Consider the following 17,582-nt stretch of genomic DNA (forward strand, 5'->3'; position numbering starts at 1 on the left):
GCTGTTGATTGGTTTGTTTTCGGCCAGTTTTTTTTGCTGGAATGCGACATTCCGGGTAAAATAAATAGTAAACAAACAAACAGTTACGAGGGCTTGTTTACTAAGGATAGATTTTCATTTGTTTGCAATCAGTGCCAGGATATCATGTTGGTTATGAAGTATACAGTCTGTGGACCACGCTCGTGCTACCACACGCAAGCACACACACACACACACATTATTTTTCTTATTTTTCTGTGAGACAAACCACTAGTGAAACTGAATCTGCAGAGGGAAGCAGCAGGATGAGTTGGGACTGGTGCTACGTACTGCAGAATCATTCATACACAATGTCTGTTATTGTTATAACAACGTTATTATTTGGTAGCAAAATGGGTCCTTTTGATACTGCATGAGTTTGGTTGCCAAAAGTGGATATGAAGATGCTGTGGTTTTACTGTCTCAACGTGGTCTGTGTGGTTTCTCTAGTGTCTTGTATTTAATTTCATATTACAAATAATCTAATTTATGTCTTAAATTATAAGCATTAAATATGTCATTTGTCATGCAGACAATGTTATGCTGAATTAATGGCAAGATTAAGTCTGAAATGACCATGGAAGTTAGTAAATTAAGACGTTTTTTCATTAATTTATTATTAAGTCGGTGCTATAGTGTTTGAAGATTTATTTATAGATCTTAAAGTAACTTTTACCAGAAATAACTTTTATTATTAAACATTTTTTATTTCTTTTATTTTATTTTTCTGTTGTCATACTTCTCACACCACAGTGGAAACCATTTCTGGTATCCCATCTTGAGTGTACATATTTTGCTTCGCCAGAGAAAATTTCTTCAGGTGTATTATTTTTCTACTTCTGTATTTGTTTAGTCTTTTAAGTTTGTTATTTTGAAATATATCAAATGCCTTAATAATACTATGACCGAGCAAGCTTTGAAAGTCCTGTATGATTTGGTGCCACGTTAAATTTTGAAGATCAAGATGGCTGCCACTTTGGGAAATTGTCTTTTCAAAATTGTGTAAAAGCATGAGTTTGAGACTGGCGTGTGTGTATCATGGGGTGGAATCATGCCATGGAGGGGCAGTTGGTGCTTGAGAAAAAAATATTAAATTTACTTGCAATTGCACATTGGTGTTTGTTTTTTCCTTCTTCAAAAAATCCCACTACACTTTAAGACAAAATAATCAATTTAAATACTGATCTGTCTCTCTCTCTCCTTAACTCTCCTTTAATCCCTCCTCGCATTTTCACCTCTCTCTCTCTCTCTCTCTCTCTCTCTCTCTCTCTGGTCCCCCCCTTCCTCCTCGCATTTTCACCTCTCTCTCTCTCTCTCTCTCTCTCTCTCTCTCTCTGGTCCCCCCCTTCCTCTCTTTCTACTCCTCTCTCCACCCTCCTACCTCAACTCTCTTCCTAGCTCCCTCTCCTTCCTCTCTCCCCACTACCCCCTCTCTACCCCTCATCCCCCACCCACCCCTTCCTCTCTCCCCACTACCCCCTCTCTCTCTACCCCTCATCCCCCACCCACCCCTTCCTCTCTCCCCCTCTCTTTGTGTGTCCTGTCCACCTCCCTCACTCCTAAACAACCGACCGAATACCTTCATTATCTTCTGCGGCCCAAACAAAGCCTTCTTCTGCAGAGCTCCTGGCCCGACACAATGACCCTCTTTCACAAACCACTGTAGTTACACTCCGCACAATTACCTCAGTCTCCTGCCCCACAGGGGCAATTACTGCCAGTGATGCTCTAAGTGATGAGAGCAGGTGGTGGTGGGGGGGGGGGTAAGTGATTGAGTTGTTTATTGAGGGAGGTGGTTGAACCAAGGATCCTAATTAAACAGAGCAGGAGACGAAAGGCCCTGCGAATACAGAGCGGAGGGTCAGGGGTCAGGCTTCTCATCCAGCAGGTCAGATCATCTGCTCTACAGAGCTGATGGGAACGGCTGCTCTGCTGTACAGTCAGTCCTGCTCCTGGACAGTTAGGCTAATGGAGCTATGCTCTCCAACCCCAGTTGTAGCTAACCTGGGATCAACCGGTTATAACCTGTTCACTTAGCAGACACTATACTGTAATCCAAAGCGAGGTAAGGAGGGCTCTTTTCCTGTTACTAGGCTACACTTGAACAATCATTTCAGGGCCCTCATAGGGTAAAAGTGAATGAAATCTGATTTTGGACTTTGTTTTGTTATCAATCATTATTTTGCGACGGATAAGACGTTGCATACAAGTTTAGCGTTACAAGTTACGTTTCAGCATCCACACAATTGACTTACACAAACACAAATTCAGTTGTTGTTTTCATTGACGTGTTATTTTTGTCTTTCAGGTCGCACTATAGCTAAGACGAAATGTTGCTAGTAGGTAGTAGGCTTCTAGTTCTACTACCCTGGTTCGTTTTGTTGAAACAAGTAGCCTATACGAAGTTAGCAAACTATTACTGTAATAAAAATGTAGATGATCATCGTTACTTGTTAGCAAACTAACCTGAACTAAAATGGTCTACATTACGTTAACTAATATCTTATTCAAACTAGAGGAATCGCAAATAGGCTACCTAGTTTATTGTCATGCTTTGGTCTGGATACGTGCACAGACAGGACGCCACGACTGACTAGCTGGCTGGCTGACTTACTGGCTGTTTGAATGACTTACGGTCAGACTGGCTACCTGACTAATTTACTGGTTAGCAGACTGATTGACTGGCTGGTTAACTGACTGGCTGACTGACTCTGCCTTATCCTCCATATTCTGTCCCCCATGCTGTCTGTTTCCAATTGAGTCTGTCTAATGAGCTGTGGTTGAGGTGAGTTTGTGTCATATGTCTGGGCGTCCCTGTCATCAGGGCCTGACATGTTTATGGTGGTCTGAGGAGGGCGCTCGGTCCAGTCCACAACATGAAAGTCCTGGGGAGTGGGGGGTTTGGGGTGTGGCTGGCAGGCGTGTGGGCCTGGGGGTGTTGTGTGTGTGTGTGTGTGTGTGTGTGTGTGTGTGTGTGTGGGGGGGGGGGGGGGGGGGGGGGGTGGCTTCCAGCATGTTCCGCTGTCGTTCCCTCCACAGTAGTGGTGGTGCTGGTAACCTTACGCTATTTATACTTTTTATTTTGTAGGCCAGGAAGAATTAAGAGTTTCTTCAAGTGAAGCCATAAAAAGATAAATATATTCTGTGACAGAAAAAAAAAACTCTGGTCAAAACTGTTCCATATGTTTCCACACCCTGCCCCCCCCCCCCAAACCCCAGCACAGGACTACAGTAGGAGGATGTTAGTTTATGTACCATCACATTTATACTCGTTGGCAAACATTTATTCAGAGTCCTAAACTGAGTGGCAAAGTATGCCACAACAGTCTGTTAAACCTTCAACTGTTCTTCGACTATCTGATTTATAAACCTTCATGGAGTAATTAACTGTCCCTCTCTGCTGTCTTCCTAGAATCGTCAACAATGGCGTCAGAAATCAGTGTTTTTATGCTAATGCTCCTGTCCTTCCTGCTCTAATCTGCTACTGGGTGAGAACTGAAGGAAACAATGCTGGGCAGAGACAAACCCAGGATGCTCTGAGCTACCCCACCCTGGGGGAGGAGGGGGGGACGGGGGAGGACAAAGACACAGGTGTCTGCAGGTGTGCCTGGCCCGTAGCCCGAGGGAGGGAGAGAGGGGAGAGCGGGGAGAGAGGGGAGAGCGGGGAGAGGAGGATAATGTATGCATGTCCAGGGGCTCTGTCCCCAAAGTGGTTAAAAACAAGATAAGGACTAAGAGAGGGGTGTGTGTGTGTGTGTGGGGGGGGGGGGCAGTGACATGACCAGGGGTCAGGGGGTCAGGTTTAATGAAGAGTATTTGGAAGAGGAATCGAGGTGTGTTTGGTTTGAGGGACACATCCGTTGGTTTCGTCAAAGTCAAGTATTTGCCAGTATTTTCAAATAGTAATTGAGCCCGGTGTGGTGTGTTGATGTGGGTGTAGTTAAACTCCACCCTCAAGAAGCAGCTCCACCAGGCGCACCACTAAACGAAGCCATTTTGTTTATAGGGAATGTGGGAGGACTGTGGGAGAATCTGTGCTCCTTTAAAAACATAATATGCTTCCCATTTAATGGTCTCCGGATGACAAATTGCTTCCAGGGTAAAACAAAGTTAAGAAAATTACACGTGTGACACTTTAAAAAAGACATAATTGGGTCCCGGACGTTCATATTTTATAATTAAATTACACACTAACGCATACAGGAGTCAAACACTTATGTGCGTGCACTCTCCTCCTAATGCGAAAATGAAGCTGAATGAATGCTTAGTGCCAGTTATACTGGATCCCCCTCTCTCTCTATAGGGGAGGAAAAGATCATCGTCCAGGAAAGATGTTGGCTGCAGGGCATCTCAGATGTGGAAGAGCAGAGCAGAGAGACAGAACGAGCATTGGGGTTTGGTTGAGTTTCATATCAACCTCGTTGGAAAGTCTTGTTCATTGACAAGGAGAAACGCAGATACTCACAGACTCCAGTATAGGCAAATACTTTTTGGAGATGGTTGGAAAAACACTTAAAGAATTGGTGCCCATTACCGCCTAATGCCCTTACAAATACACAGAGAACTCATAAATGGTTCTTTCCTTTTGAAAACGCTTACTATGGATGATGGTATTCTGACTGACGAGCAGACCAAACCATCCTCTGCTTTTTTCATCTCAGGCCACTAAATACTTCCTTGGAACAGTTACTAGGAAGGGATTTGAGGGAGCTGGGAGAGGGGGGCAGGGGCAGGGGGGCTGGGGAGGCAGGAGAGGGGGGCAGAGGCAGAAGAAGAGGCAGAGGCAGGGGGGCTGGGGAGGCAGGAGAGGGGGGCAGGAGAGAGGGGCAGGGGGGCTGGGGAGGCAGGAGAGGGGGGCAGAGGCAGAGGCAGGGGGGCTGGGGAGGCAGGGGGGCTGGGGAGGCAGGAGAGGGGGGCAGGAGAGAGGGGCAGGAGAGAGGGGCAGGGGGGCTGGGGAGGCAGGAGAGGGGGGCAGAGGCAGGGGGGCTGGGGAGGCAGGAGAGGGGGGCAGAGGCAGGGGGGCTGGGGAGGCAGGAGAGAGGGGCAGGAGAGAGGGGCAGGGGGGCTGGGGAGGCAGGAGAGGGGGGCAGGAGAGAGGGGCAGGGTGTGACAGGGAAACAGTGCATCCTGGTCCACTAAGTAGGAGAACAGAATGACTGTAATCTCATATCAACAGCTCAACCTAACAAGAGATGGAAAGAGAAAGACTGCAGGTTTGGAAGGCACAAGAGAGAGAGAGCGGGAGGGAGAGAGAGAGAGCGGGAGAGAGAAAGAGTGGGAGGGAGAGAGAGAGAGAGAGAGAGAGAGAGAGAGAGAGAATGAGAGAAGGGAGAATAAGAGAGAGAAAGGGAGAGAGAGAGAGAGAGAGGGGGGAGAGAGAGAGAGAGAGAGAGAGAGAGAGAGAGAGAGAGAGAGAGAGAGAGAGAGAGAGAGATGTGGGTTGGCAGCAGAGCGGGTGCTGGCAGGGTGCTGGTGGTTCAGGCGTCCAGTGAGAGGCGCCAGTGTGTCCGGTGGGGGCCCTGACCATGAGCTGCCTCACCCCCCTGGAGCCATGGCCACAACCCCCCACACACACACACTCCACACACCACATACACACTACACACACACACTCCACTCATACACACACACACATATATACAGTCCACACACACCACGTGCACACACACACAAACAGCCCCCCACTCACACAGACGCACTCACAGTCCACACACAGATACACACCACAGGCACACACACACCACTGGGACACACACACCACGTACACACACATACCACGTACACACACATACCACGTACACACACACACCATCCCCCCAAACCCACTGGCTGGCTGTGCCTCTCTGAAACTGCTGCTGCATGTTTATTTAATATCCTGAAGAAATTGAAATATCTTTGTGGGTTAACAGGCACACACACACTCACACACACTACCACCACCAAATATAAATAAATAAAATAGAATAATAATATTCTCTTGATGTCAGGCCAAAGGCGGACTGAAAACGCTGTTGTGTTTCAGCACGCTGTGTTTGAGAGAGGGAGGGGCCAGGAGCTAGTCACAGCTGGGGGTCGTCATGGTGACAGACGCTCAAACTGAACTCTGGAATCTCCTTGATTTAATTGAAGTGAATTTTAATTCAGTTGAGTAACGTGTCTCTCCCGGACACTCTAGGATACACGGGAGCTGTGTCTGAATGTACGTTAGATATTTAGATTTTAAGTTTGATTGAAGGTGGATAAAGTTTGTTTTAGACTTTAGGTGGGTTTAGGTGTATTTATACATATGTGTGCAGTATAATCTGAACTACAACACAAGGAATACAAGTTTGCAGGTAGAAAGGTTGCTGGATAGGCCTACTGTGTCGTATGAACGGGAGGCAGAAGAAATCTAACATAGTGTGCATCTGCAAACCTTGTCCTGAGTATGTGTGTGTGTTAAGATACATGCAAGTCTTATCCTGAGTGTGTTTGTGTGTGTCTATAATGACCCGAGGATCATTACAGAGCAATTCTCTCAGACAGAAATCCCTTAAACAGCCTGGGGTTTGGACTAGCCGCTCTCCTCTCAGTCTCCTCTCTCCCCGAGAGCCACCAACCGCTGCCGCCGCCAAAAATAACACCGGAGCGCCATTCGAACCCGCGCCTCGCCACGACCGACCCTGCAGCGGGAGACGGATCAAAACACACACAAAAAAGGAAACACATCACGTGGAGAAGGAAAAGATGGGGGAAAAAATATTGTCCTTATATCGTAACTCTACGAGTGAGTCACTTCAAGATAAACTGATGACTTTGGCAAGAGCACAACCACACATACCTAGGCCTATAGGCCAAGTGTGTGTGTGTGTGTGTGTGTGTGTGTGTGTGTGTGTGTGTGTGTGTGTGTGTGTGTGTGTGTGTGTGTGTGTGTGTGCGTGTGTGTGTGCGTGTTGGTTGGGGGGGATATGGGTATGTGCGTATGTGTGGTGCTGTGCGTGAGTGCGCATGTGTTATAGTTAGCATCGGATCAAATGAAATGCCCCAGGCTTTATTTATTTATTTCTGGTCACAATCCACATTGACCATAACTCAAAATGAGAACCCCAAACGTCATAACGCTATATGAAAGGGGAAAAAAAGAATAAAAAAGGAGGCAAATACTTTTTTTTCAAACACTGCAAGTGATGAAAGGATGCATAATGTGCAGGAAAGGGGTTTGCCCTTAGAGCGGCACGTGAACGTTTGCAGCCATGTCGTCGTTTTTTCGTCCAACCATCCCATAATACAGTATGTAAATACTCATCCAACCATCCAATAATAAAGTATGTAAATACTCATCCAACCATCCCATAATACAGTATGTAAATACTCATCCAACCATCCCATATTAAAGTATGTAAATATTCATGCAAGCACCGCCCGTTTTGCCCGTCGCTTGAAAAGCAGGTGTGCGGGAAATTATTTGGATAAATGAATGAATGAATGAAAGACAAAAAGACAAATATGGGATGGAGACCCACATTTCGACCCAGGGTGATTTCGTGCTGTTGCATATAAGCTAAACCACCTTGCAGTGACAGCGGAGTGGAACGGGACTACTTACAGACAGCATCCGCGAGCCCCTGAGGCCCTCGTGGACTGACAGAGTCCTGACAGGGGAGACGCTCGCTCTGCAACAGAAAGACCACTCACAATAAAACTTTGTAAATTACCTGGCGCCCTCTAGAGGTAAAACCGAGAGTTACAGGGTTTCAGAGTAGCGTCTTCGCTACCTTCTCTCCGGGTGATTGGGTGATCATGTCCTGGTTTGTGCTATGTTCATGGAATATGTAATATTGACTGACAGTCATCGTGTAATATAATTCAATATAGGTGATCTAATAACCAAAGTCTCAATCGTGCTTAAGCAATGTTGGATCCTTCGTATAACTCACCAGGCTGGAAGGGAATCGGAGCGCGCTGCATTGCAAAACGAGTATCCCCCTCAAACAGACCAATGAGCAGTCGAAAACGACCAAGGTTCACAGTGCGTCATCACCTCTCCAAACAACCGCATGTTCGCTCGTTGGGACGGTGAGATAGCGGTGTCTTCTCATGTCGCTGCCTCATCCTCCGCGGAAAACATCGGCTGATGAAAGCAAGCGTCTCTTTTGGTGTGGCGGACTGGCAATCCGGAACCGATTGGCTCTATCTTCGTCTGTAGGGGATGACCGACGAGATAGCACCAAGCAGCTGCAAGAGTAACGCTGGGAGCTCCAGGTAAGCATGTGTTAGCAGTCTCGCTAGCTAGCTAACCGATCTGTTCTCAACTGTAAGTATGATTCGCCCAAAATAGCATATTTTGAGCTTTGAAAAGGCACTATACTGTTATCTTGTTGTGTATATACCAACCTGGTATAGTTTACTAAGGACTCCTTGGCTGTCCCAACATCTACAGCATTCAACATAGGGTTAGCTGCCGTTAGCTTTGAAACTAGCTACTCCAGACTAGTACGACTATGACCGATGATGCATACAGACCGGGCCTGTTTGTAAACACTAGATAACGTTAGCTAGCAATTTAAGCCCGAATCGACATAATCGTACAGGTGGACGTCGGTGTATCCGAATGTCATCTGAATGCCGTTCGTCTCTTCTCCTCTCGCTCCCGTGCCAGTATTGAGCAAATGCTGACTGCGAACCCCGGCAAGACGCCCATCAGTCTTCTGCAGGAGTATGGAACGAGGATAGGCAAGACTCCAGTGTACGATCTTCTTAAGGCAGAGGGTCAGGCGCACCAACCCAACTTCACGTTCCGTGTGTCCGTGGGAGACATCAGTTGCACCGGTCAAGGCCCGAGTAAGAAGGCCGCGAAGCACAAGGCAGCCGAGGCTGCCCTGAAGATGCTGAAAGCAGGCGCCGGCAGTTCTGTTGTCGTTTGTGGAGGAGGAGAGGTTTTCGTTGCGGTGGAGGCGGCAGTTGACGGAGAAAGGTGAGCAGAGACTGTTTCTGCTCTGTACAGTACATTGACGTTTCAACCATTTATCAGGCGCTTTTCTCCAAAGCGACACACACAAATAGTGCTCATAGAAAATGAAGCAGATCAGAAGTGATAGTTCCCAAATTAGGCTGTTTCAATGGTCAGAGTCCACAAACGAGCTGTATTTACCAAGCACAGTTACGTTACATGACAGTAATGTGTTTGACGATCCCTATGAGTTTTGTGTGCCAGCTACATTGTCTCAGAAAGTTCAGTGCTCATTGACTGACTGTCCTGTATGTGTAGCCCACCATTAGAGATGACCGACTGTCCTGTATGTGTAGCCCACCATTAGAGATGACCGACTGTCCTGTATGTGTAGCCCACCATTAGAGATGACGACTGTCCTGTATGTGTAGCCCACCATTAGAGATGGCCGACTGTCCTGTATGTGTAGCCCACCATTAGAGATGACGACTGTCCTGTATGTGTAGCCCACCATTAGAGATGACCGACTGTCCTGTATGTGTAGCCCACCATTAGAGATGACGACTGTCCTGTATGTGTAGCCCACCATTAGAGATGACCGACTGTCCTGTATGTGTAGCCCACCATTAGAGATGACCGACTGTCCTGTATGTGTAGCCCACCATTAGAGATGACGACTGTCCTGTATGTGTAGCCCACCATTAGAGATGACGACTGTCCTGTATGTGTAGCCCACCATTAGAGATGACGACTGTCCTGTATGTGTAGCCCACCATTAGAGATGACGACTGTCCTGTATGTGTAGCCCACCATTAGAGATGACGACTGTCCTGTATGTGTAGCCCACCATTAGAGATGACCGACTGTCCTGTATGTGTAGCCCACCATTAGAGATGACGACTGTCCTGTATGTGTAGCCCACCATTAGAGATGACCGACTGTCCTGTATGTGTAGCCCACCATTAGAGATGACGACTGTCCTGTATGTGTAGCCCACCATTAGAGATGACCGACTGTCCTGTATGTGTAGCCCACCATTAGAGATGACCGACTGTCCTGTATGTGTAGCCCACCATTAGAGATGACCGACTGTCCTGTATGTGTAGCCCACCATTAGAGATGACGACTGTCCTGTATGTGTAGCCCACCATTAGAGATGACGACTGTCCTGTATGTGTAGCCCACCATTAGAGATGACCGACTGTCCTGTATGTGTAGCCCACCATTAGAGATGACCGACTGTCCTGTATGTGTAGCCCACCATTAGAGATGACGACTGTCCTGTATGTGTAGCCCACCATTAGAGATGACCGACTGTCCTGTATGTGTAGCCCACCATTAGAGATGACCGACTGTCCTGTATGTGTAGCCCACCATTAGAGATGACCGACTGTCCTGTATGTGTAGCCCACCATTAGAGATGACCGACTGTCCTGTATGTGTAGCCCACCATTAGAGATGAAGACTGTCCTGTATGTGTAGCCCACCATTAGAGATGACCGACTGTCCTGTATGTGTAGCCCACCATTAGAGATGACGACTGTCCTGTATGTGTAGCCCACCATTAGAGATGACCGACTGTCCTGTATGTGTAGCCCACCATTAGAGATGACGACTGTCCTGTATGTGTAGCCCACCATTAGAGATGACCGACTGTCCTGTATGTGTAGCCCACCATTAGAGATGACCGACTGTCCTGTATGTGTAGCCCACCATTAGAGATGACCGACTGTCCTGTATGTGTAGCCCACCATTAGAGATGACCGACTGTCCTGTATGTGTAGCCCACCATTAGAGATGACGACTGTCCTGTATGTGTAGCCCACCATTAGAGATGACGACTGTCCTGTATGTGTAGCCCACCATTAGAGATGACGACTGTCCTGTATGTGTAGCCCACCATTAGAGATGAAGACTTCCAGCAGCTCGTCCCAACAGTCCGAGTGCAACCCTGTGGGAGCTCTCCAGGTGAGTCTCCCCTCTCCTGTCTCCCCTCTCTGGTCTCCCATCTCCTGTGTCCCCCCTCCTGTCTCCCTTCTCCTGTGTTCCCCCTCCTGTCTCCCTTCTCCTGTCTCCCGTCTCCCCTCTCCTGTCTCCCCTCTCCCGTGTCCCCCTTCTCACTCAGTCTCGCCCCTCTCCCCCTGCCTCATCACACACACACACACACAGACTACAACCACACTTATTGTCTGCGTCGTTTGGGAAGCCTGGAAATTGAGCAATATAATGATGATAATGGGGGGAATTTGAACCTGCAACCTCTAAATCTGTTGTCAAATGTTTTGTCACTGAGCTATACCCATCCCCATACTCTACCACTGAGCTATACCCATCCCCATCCTCTACCACTGAGCTATACCCATCCCCATCCTCTACCACTGAGCTATACCCATCCCCATACTCTACCACTGAGCTATACCCATCCTCTACCACTGAGCTATACCCATCCCCATCCTCTACCACTGAGCTATACCCATCCCCACACATAGTATAATGTGTACTGTACATGGTGTGTATTATGGATGGTGTGTATACATGTTGTGTATTATCCATGGTGTGTGTGTGGTGAACCTGCGTGTTCCCCAGGAGCTGGTGGTGCAGAAGGGCTGGCGCCTTCCGGATTACACCGTTACCCAGGAGTCAGGACCCGCTCACCGCAAGGAGTTCACCATGACCTGCCGCGTCGAGAGGTTCATAGAAATAGGTGCTGTGTTCTCCACGAGGATTCATAGAAATAGGTAGAAATAGATGTCCGTTCCTACAGAGAGTTTTGAAGAAATGAGTGCTGTTAATATTGTAGTTGAGATGTAATTGTTGCTTTCTACTGTACCACTACCTCTTGAGTTGTATTGCGACTTATTTTACTGTTATTGACTGTATTTTGTTTTTACTATTTATTTTATGGTGTCTTTTTTTGTGCTTTTGTTCGGCACCTCGGTCAGCCTTGCTGTGTTAGTGTGCTTTATAAATAAAATGTACTTACTTTATTCTACTCTGTTTTCCTGTACTCTACTGAACTCCATACTGACCTGGTTTTCCTGTTCCACAGGAAGTGGCACGTCTAAGAAGCTGGCCAAGCGGAACGCGGCCGCTAAGATGCTGTCCCGTATCCATGACGTCCCCGTCGACCTGAGGAGCAGCCACGAGGCTGAGGCTGAGGAGGACACCTTCACCATGGTAACACCTTCACTATGGCAACACCGTCACCATGCTAGCACATTCACCATGGTAACACCTGGGTGGGGGGGGGCTGGGTACACACCTCCACCATGGTAACACATTCACCATGGTAACACCTGGGGGGGGGCACACACCTTCACCATGGTAACACTTGGGGGCTAGAGACCTCTGCACAGGCCTAATGATAAAATGTCCATTAAAACCACCAAGTGGTGAAATATTGTTCAGTTGAAAACACACATAGTTTTGCTGCACGGTTCCATACACCAAGTGGTGAACAACGGCGACTCTGCAGTTGAGTCTCTATATGACGTTGTGGGAATTTGTTTTGTCTCCTCGACGCAGCACCTTGGCAGCCGGGTGGAGTCGGGGAAGTGTAAAGGCCTGGGCTGCACCTGGGACTCTCTGCGTAACTCTGCTGGGGAGAAGATCCTGCAGCTCCGAAGCCACCCCCTGTGCATGCCCAGCTCCAACTTCTGCTCTCTGCTCAGCGACCTCTCAGAGGAGCAACGCTTCGACGTCTGCTACCTGGACATAGGTATGTCCCCCCTTTCTCCCCCCTCTCCCTCTGCTACCTGGACATAGGTATGTCCCCCCTTTCTCCCCCCTCTCCCTCTGCTACCTGGACATAGGTGAGGGTTCCTCTCTCTTTCACTCCATCTCTCTCCCTCTCCAGTTCACTCTCTCTCCCTCTCTCTCTCTCCTTACCGTGACAGTTTGAGAGATAAGCTTTTGATCAGATTGGTTGTCTTGTCTCCCTCCCTCCCCCCTTCCAGAGGAGCGCAGTCTGAGTGGGCTGTGCCAGTGTCTGGTGGAGCTGTCCACTCAGCCAATCACAGTGTGCCATGGCTTCGCCCCCAGCCAGGACGCCGCGCGCTCAAGCGCGGCCCACAATGCACTGCAGTACCTCAAGATCATGGCCGGAGGGAAGTGATGTCATCCTCCCCAACGCCTGGAACTCTGGCGGGAGCGGACGGATGTGACCGTAGCCACGGAAACGACCCCTGTGGACCGATTTAACCCCGAATGAGTAATGAACTGTCCCAGAGGGGAGGAGAGACTTTCCCCTCTGCCAATCAGGAGACCTGATATTTATCTCTTCCTCTTCATGCCTCTAGACGTCCTCTGAAGATCCCCTAACCTGCCCCCTATCTGCCCCCCGAGATCCCCTTACCTACCCCCTATCTGCCCCTAAACCCCAAGGAGACAAGGACTCTGTTCAGACTTCAGCCCAGACCCAGGCCTTTAGCCAAGGCCAGAACCAGGCCTATAGCCCAGGCCAGAACCAGGCCTATAACCTGGGCCAGAACCAGGCCTATAGCCCAGGCCAGAACCAGGCCTTTAGCCCGGGCCAGAACGAGACCCAGGCCCTTTATAGCCCAGGCATCTATTGGACTCCAAAATGCCTCCTGCTTGCCTTCAGATTATGTGCCACCATGTCAAACTGTAGCAGGAAAAAAATGAATTGATCTGTCAAATATATAATTATTGGACTTGCGGAAAAATGATTCCTGAAATGAGTTGGACACTCAAGAGTATCTAGACTGAGTTCTGTTTTAGAAGATTTGAACGTCTGTTGCCCTGATGACTCTGGTGATGGTATTACTGAGAATCTACCCCAAACTACCACCTCTGCCCTTACTGCCAGACCTGTGCTCATTGCCTTGTCAGAAAGATTTAACTGAAGTTAAGAATAGTAAATAGTGGTTTGTCTTTTATGGACACACTGAGCTACCTCCAGGATTTCCTGCATGCCTCTTTTAACCTGAGCAGTGATTCTACAGGGCTGGGTGCTGCTTGGTTCACTAGCAGCATGCCCACTACTTTGTACTCGACACCACTGGCATTAACTGAGTGGCTATTTCGTAAATTGACCAATGGTTATGTGTAATGTGTGTCTGTGTTTGCTATAACCCCGTTTGAAACTGTATTTTGGTCCTATTATTGAACAAAATGAAACCGAAACGGCCCAGTGTTAAGATCGCTTAGAGCTGTATGTCAGTGTAATCTCTGGCATGTGGTTCACAGTAGTAGAAAGCAGGTTTTTTTTGTGGACAAACTTGATTCTGAAAGGTTTCCAGGTGGTTTCTCATCAAGAAAATAACCCCTACACTTGACATTCCTCTCATCGTCCCCCCCCCCCCCCTCCCCCAGTTCGGACTAGATCATGTTGCTGCTGTGTCTACCTTAACCAAGTAGATGTCACTGTGCTTGTTCATCCCCCGTCAGTGGAACACTATCACAAGGCTCAACCCCTCACCCTGTTCATCAAGTCACGGTAGTTAAATCAAAGATTTTCAGATTTAGCATCTTAATCTGGATTACAGTTTTATATTTTCTCTCAGCATCGAAATCCACAGAACTGTACCGTTTGACCCAATCTTCACTCCGCCGTTTCTCTTTTTTATAAATGGCTGTGGATTGTTTTACCTCCCCGGTAACCAGGCACTCGCCTGCCTAGTCCCACCAGGTTGCCGAGGGCCCGCAGGTGTGGTTGCAGGGAAGGTAACCTTGGCAACCTGAACACACTGCCTTGTTTTATCTACCTCTGGAAGGGTCACGTTGTTGGTAAAAATACAATCCTCGTCCGACGCATCCATCCCACATATTGTTTTCCGGAAAGCAGATGCCAATATTTAAGCTCTTCCACTGATATGTTAAATTGGTCTGTTTTTATTAAATATGTTTGGGCGAGTTCACTTGTCACCTGGAACAATTTATTTATTCTAGCAGCTAGGATCGTCCTGCTAGCAGCTAGCAAGGACAGTCCTGTTAGCTAGGATAGTCCGCTATAGCCGCTTGCTAGCATAGGCCTGCTAGCCACTGGCTAGGATAGTCCTGCTAGCTGGTTTGATGGTCTCCTAATATGATTGACTGATTGATCTGAAACGTGGCCTGTAAGGGTCCCAAGTTTTATGATCTGTTTTATTAATATAATTTTGAATAAAATATTTTTCAAATACATTTGAAACAGATTCACTCATTGCTTGATAGCTCCAGTGATGTTTCTCACACACGTCCATACTTTTCATCTTAATTCAATAAATACTGTTCCTACATGCAATCTTCCACATACAGCAGGCATCTTACGACATTCATTTGTAATATCACGCTTTTAAAGGGTTATTTCACACAAAATACAGTAGATGAGTGGTGCCCAGCTGCACCGGATGTCAGCTGTCTACCACAGCAGGAGGGAGGTTCGACCCTGGAGGTCAGCTGTCTGGAGGGCTGATGTCCTCCTCTGCATAGCCGCTGCTGTCTGACTGGAGACTGTCCCCACGACCCACCAGACCTGTGAGAGACGCACACACTCAGGGGCACACCTGCACAGTGCAATACACACACACACATACAGCCACTCCTGTCTAACTATGTGATACAGTTGTCTTACAGCCTGACTTGTACACACAGTCAGAGATCCCGGAAATAACCCTTGATGATATCATGTATTTATGTAGCAGACATATTCACCCAAAGCGAAAGAGGGTAGATTTGAATCTGCAACTTCTCGAACTACATTAGAATTCTTTACCCCTATGCTAAACCGATCTCTCTTAATGAGTCATCTTGTGATGAGTCAGAGCTTATCCTTTTTATCATCCTTCCTTAGTCAGATGGGAGTCAGATGACTGAGCGGTTAGGGAGTCAGGCTATTAATCAGAAGTTTGTTGGTTCGATTCCCAGCCGTGCAAAAAAAAAAGACGTGTCCTTGGGCAAGGAATTTCACCCTACTTGCCTCGGGGAGAATGTCCCTGTACTTACTGTAAGTCGCTCTGGATAAGAGCGTCTGCTAAATGACTACATGTAAAATGTAAATGTAGTCAAGGAATGGTCTGTATTTACCGGGCAAAGTAACCACATCTCATAGCAGGCATGGTGAGACCATATCTCAACTACAACAGTCCTTATAGGACAGTGCAGCAAAACCGACATCAACACCACCAAGTGGAACTTCCCAGGACAGAAAAACGCTGACGTCTTTCTCATGGCCACCTCGAGCATTTACGGTTAAATGGTTTGACATTCTGAAGAACTTGTGTGAGGAAATGTGTGAGATGGTTTGGCTGCTAAAGCTGGGTGGGTAAGAGCGAAGAACGCACCCTTTAGTTCACACATACTCAGCAACACAAACAGTCTGGACTAGCGTGGAGTTCTCACCCACAGCCCACAGAACGGCCAGGGGATGTATATAAAACAAACTATGGCTGGTCATTTAGAAACTGTAGCTATAGGGTGTACGAATAATATTTGAATTTTAAATTTGACTAATTTAGCAGATGCTTTGATCTAAAGTCACGTGCAAATGATGCAGAAAGTACAGCAGAAAATTAAGGAAGTCCATAGTTCTAACAGTATGTTTGTGGTCAAAGTCAAAGGAATGGTTTGTATTTACCAGGCACGGCAAAATTACCACGTCAGCTACCAGGTAGGGAGCAACAACAATAATATCTCAACTACAGTATTTAGTACCACACTGAATGTTGACCTTGTGAAGATCATTCAGAATCGACAGGTAAAATATGTTTAACTCACCTTTGAGTTGGATCCCTGAGGATCCCAGTAAACCCATCATCCTAGGACTGTCCTGTTCAGGCTCTTCCTCACCAGCAATGACAACCTGGTTCAACATCACAGCCTCTCAGATACATATATTTACACACAACACAACACAAAAATGTTTCAAGATTATTTTTTTAGAACCTTTCAACTTTTTAGGTAAATATTTGAAGAATCTTTCGAAACTTCTTGGGTGTAAATATTTTCAAACCTTTCCCCCCAAAAAATGCTAATATTTTATATTATATGTTTAAACCTTTAAAAAAAAATCCCAAAACCTTTTTTTCCACACACAGGTTAAAGGAGAGGAGAACAGAGAATCATAAAACAGAGAAGATTAAAGCAGAGCAGAGTACAATAGATACAGTAGAGTATAGTCCTCAGCAAGTACTCATCAATGATGTAGTTAAAAAATATATATTTTCAACCTTTCAAAACATGTTTTCAATCCTTTCCTCAAATATTTTGTAAACTTTTCGCAACTTTTTTTTGTAGCCTTTAAAAATATATTTTTTCAACCTTTCAAAACTTTATTTATTTCTTTATTTTTGTTTCAGAAAATATTTGTTAAATTTTTCGAAACTTTTTGATAGAGTTGTCAAGTATTCATCAATGATGCAACGTTTTTTGGGGATTTTTTTTTTTTCAACCTTTCAAAACATTTTGTTCAAATGTTTTTTTCCGAAATATTTTGTAAACCTTTCAAAACTTTTGTTTACAAAACTTTTTATTTGTAAAAGTTTTTTTCAACCTTTTGCAACTTTTTTTTCCAAAAAAAAACAAAACAAATGTGTTGGGAGTCACCTGGCTAATGTTACATTGTTGCATTTCCTGAAGCTACGCTATCACCATGGTAATGTGATTAGATGACCCACCTCCTCCAGCTCAAAAGAGT

General features: G+C 46.6%; 1 protein-coding gene across 2 annotated transcripts; it reads left to right on the forward strand.

Moving 5' to 3' along the window:
* Positions 1-8,043: 8,043 nt before the first annotated feature.
* Positions 8,044-15,091, forward strand: tarbp2 (TAR (HIV) RNA binding protein 2). Of its 2 annotated transcripts, XM_067237141.1 has the most exons (7): positions 8,044-8,259; positions 8,657-8,971; positions 10,843-10,915; positions 11,534-11,651; positions 11,997-12,124; positions 12,473-12,665; positions 12,904-15,091. In XM_067237141.1, exons 1-7 carry the CDS (start codon positions 8,207-8,209, stop codon positions 13,059-13,061), a joined length of 1,038 nt encoding a protein of 345 aa, XP_067093242.1. In that variant the 5' UTR covers positions 8,044-8,206; the 3' UTR covers positions 13,062-15,091. The 2 variants fall into 2 exon arrangements, with proteins under 2 accessions (XP_067093242.1, XP_067093251.1); XM_067237150.1 differs by lacking the exon at positions 8,657-8,971.
* The last annotated feature ends 2,491 nt before the right edge of the window (positions 15,092-17,582 follow it).

The sequence above is a fragment of the Osmerus mordax genome, chromosome 1 (assembly GCF_038355195.1).
Source record: "Osmerus mordax isolate fOsmMor3 chromosome 1, fOsmMor3.pri, whole genome shotgun sequence".
NCBI classification, from domain to species: Eukaryota; Metazoa; Chordata; class Actinopteri; order Osmeriformes; family Osmeridae; genus Osmerus; species Osmerus mordax.

Coding starts and splice junctions, on each gene's coding strand:
- tarbp2 (XM_067237141.1), top strand. CDS start 8,207: ATGACCGACGAGATAGCACCAAGCAGCTGCAAGAGTAACGCTGGGAGC. Junction 12,125..12,472: donor AGGAGGACACCTTCACCATG/GTAACACCTTCA, acceptor TCCTCGACGCAG/CACCTTGGCAGCCGGGTGGA. Junction 12,666..12,903: donor CGTCTGCTACCTGGACATAG/GTATGTCCCCCC, acceptor CCCCCCTTCCAG/AGGAGCGCAGTCTGAGTGGG.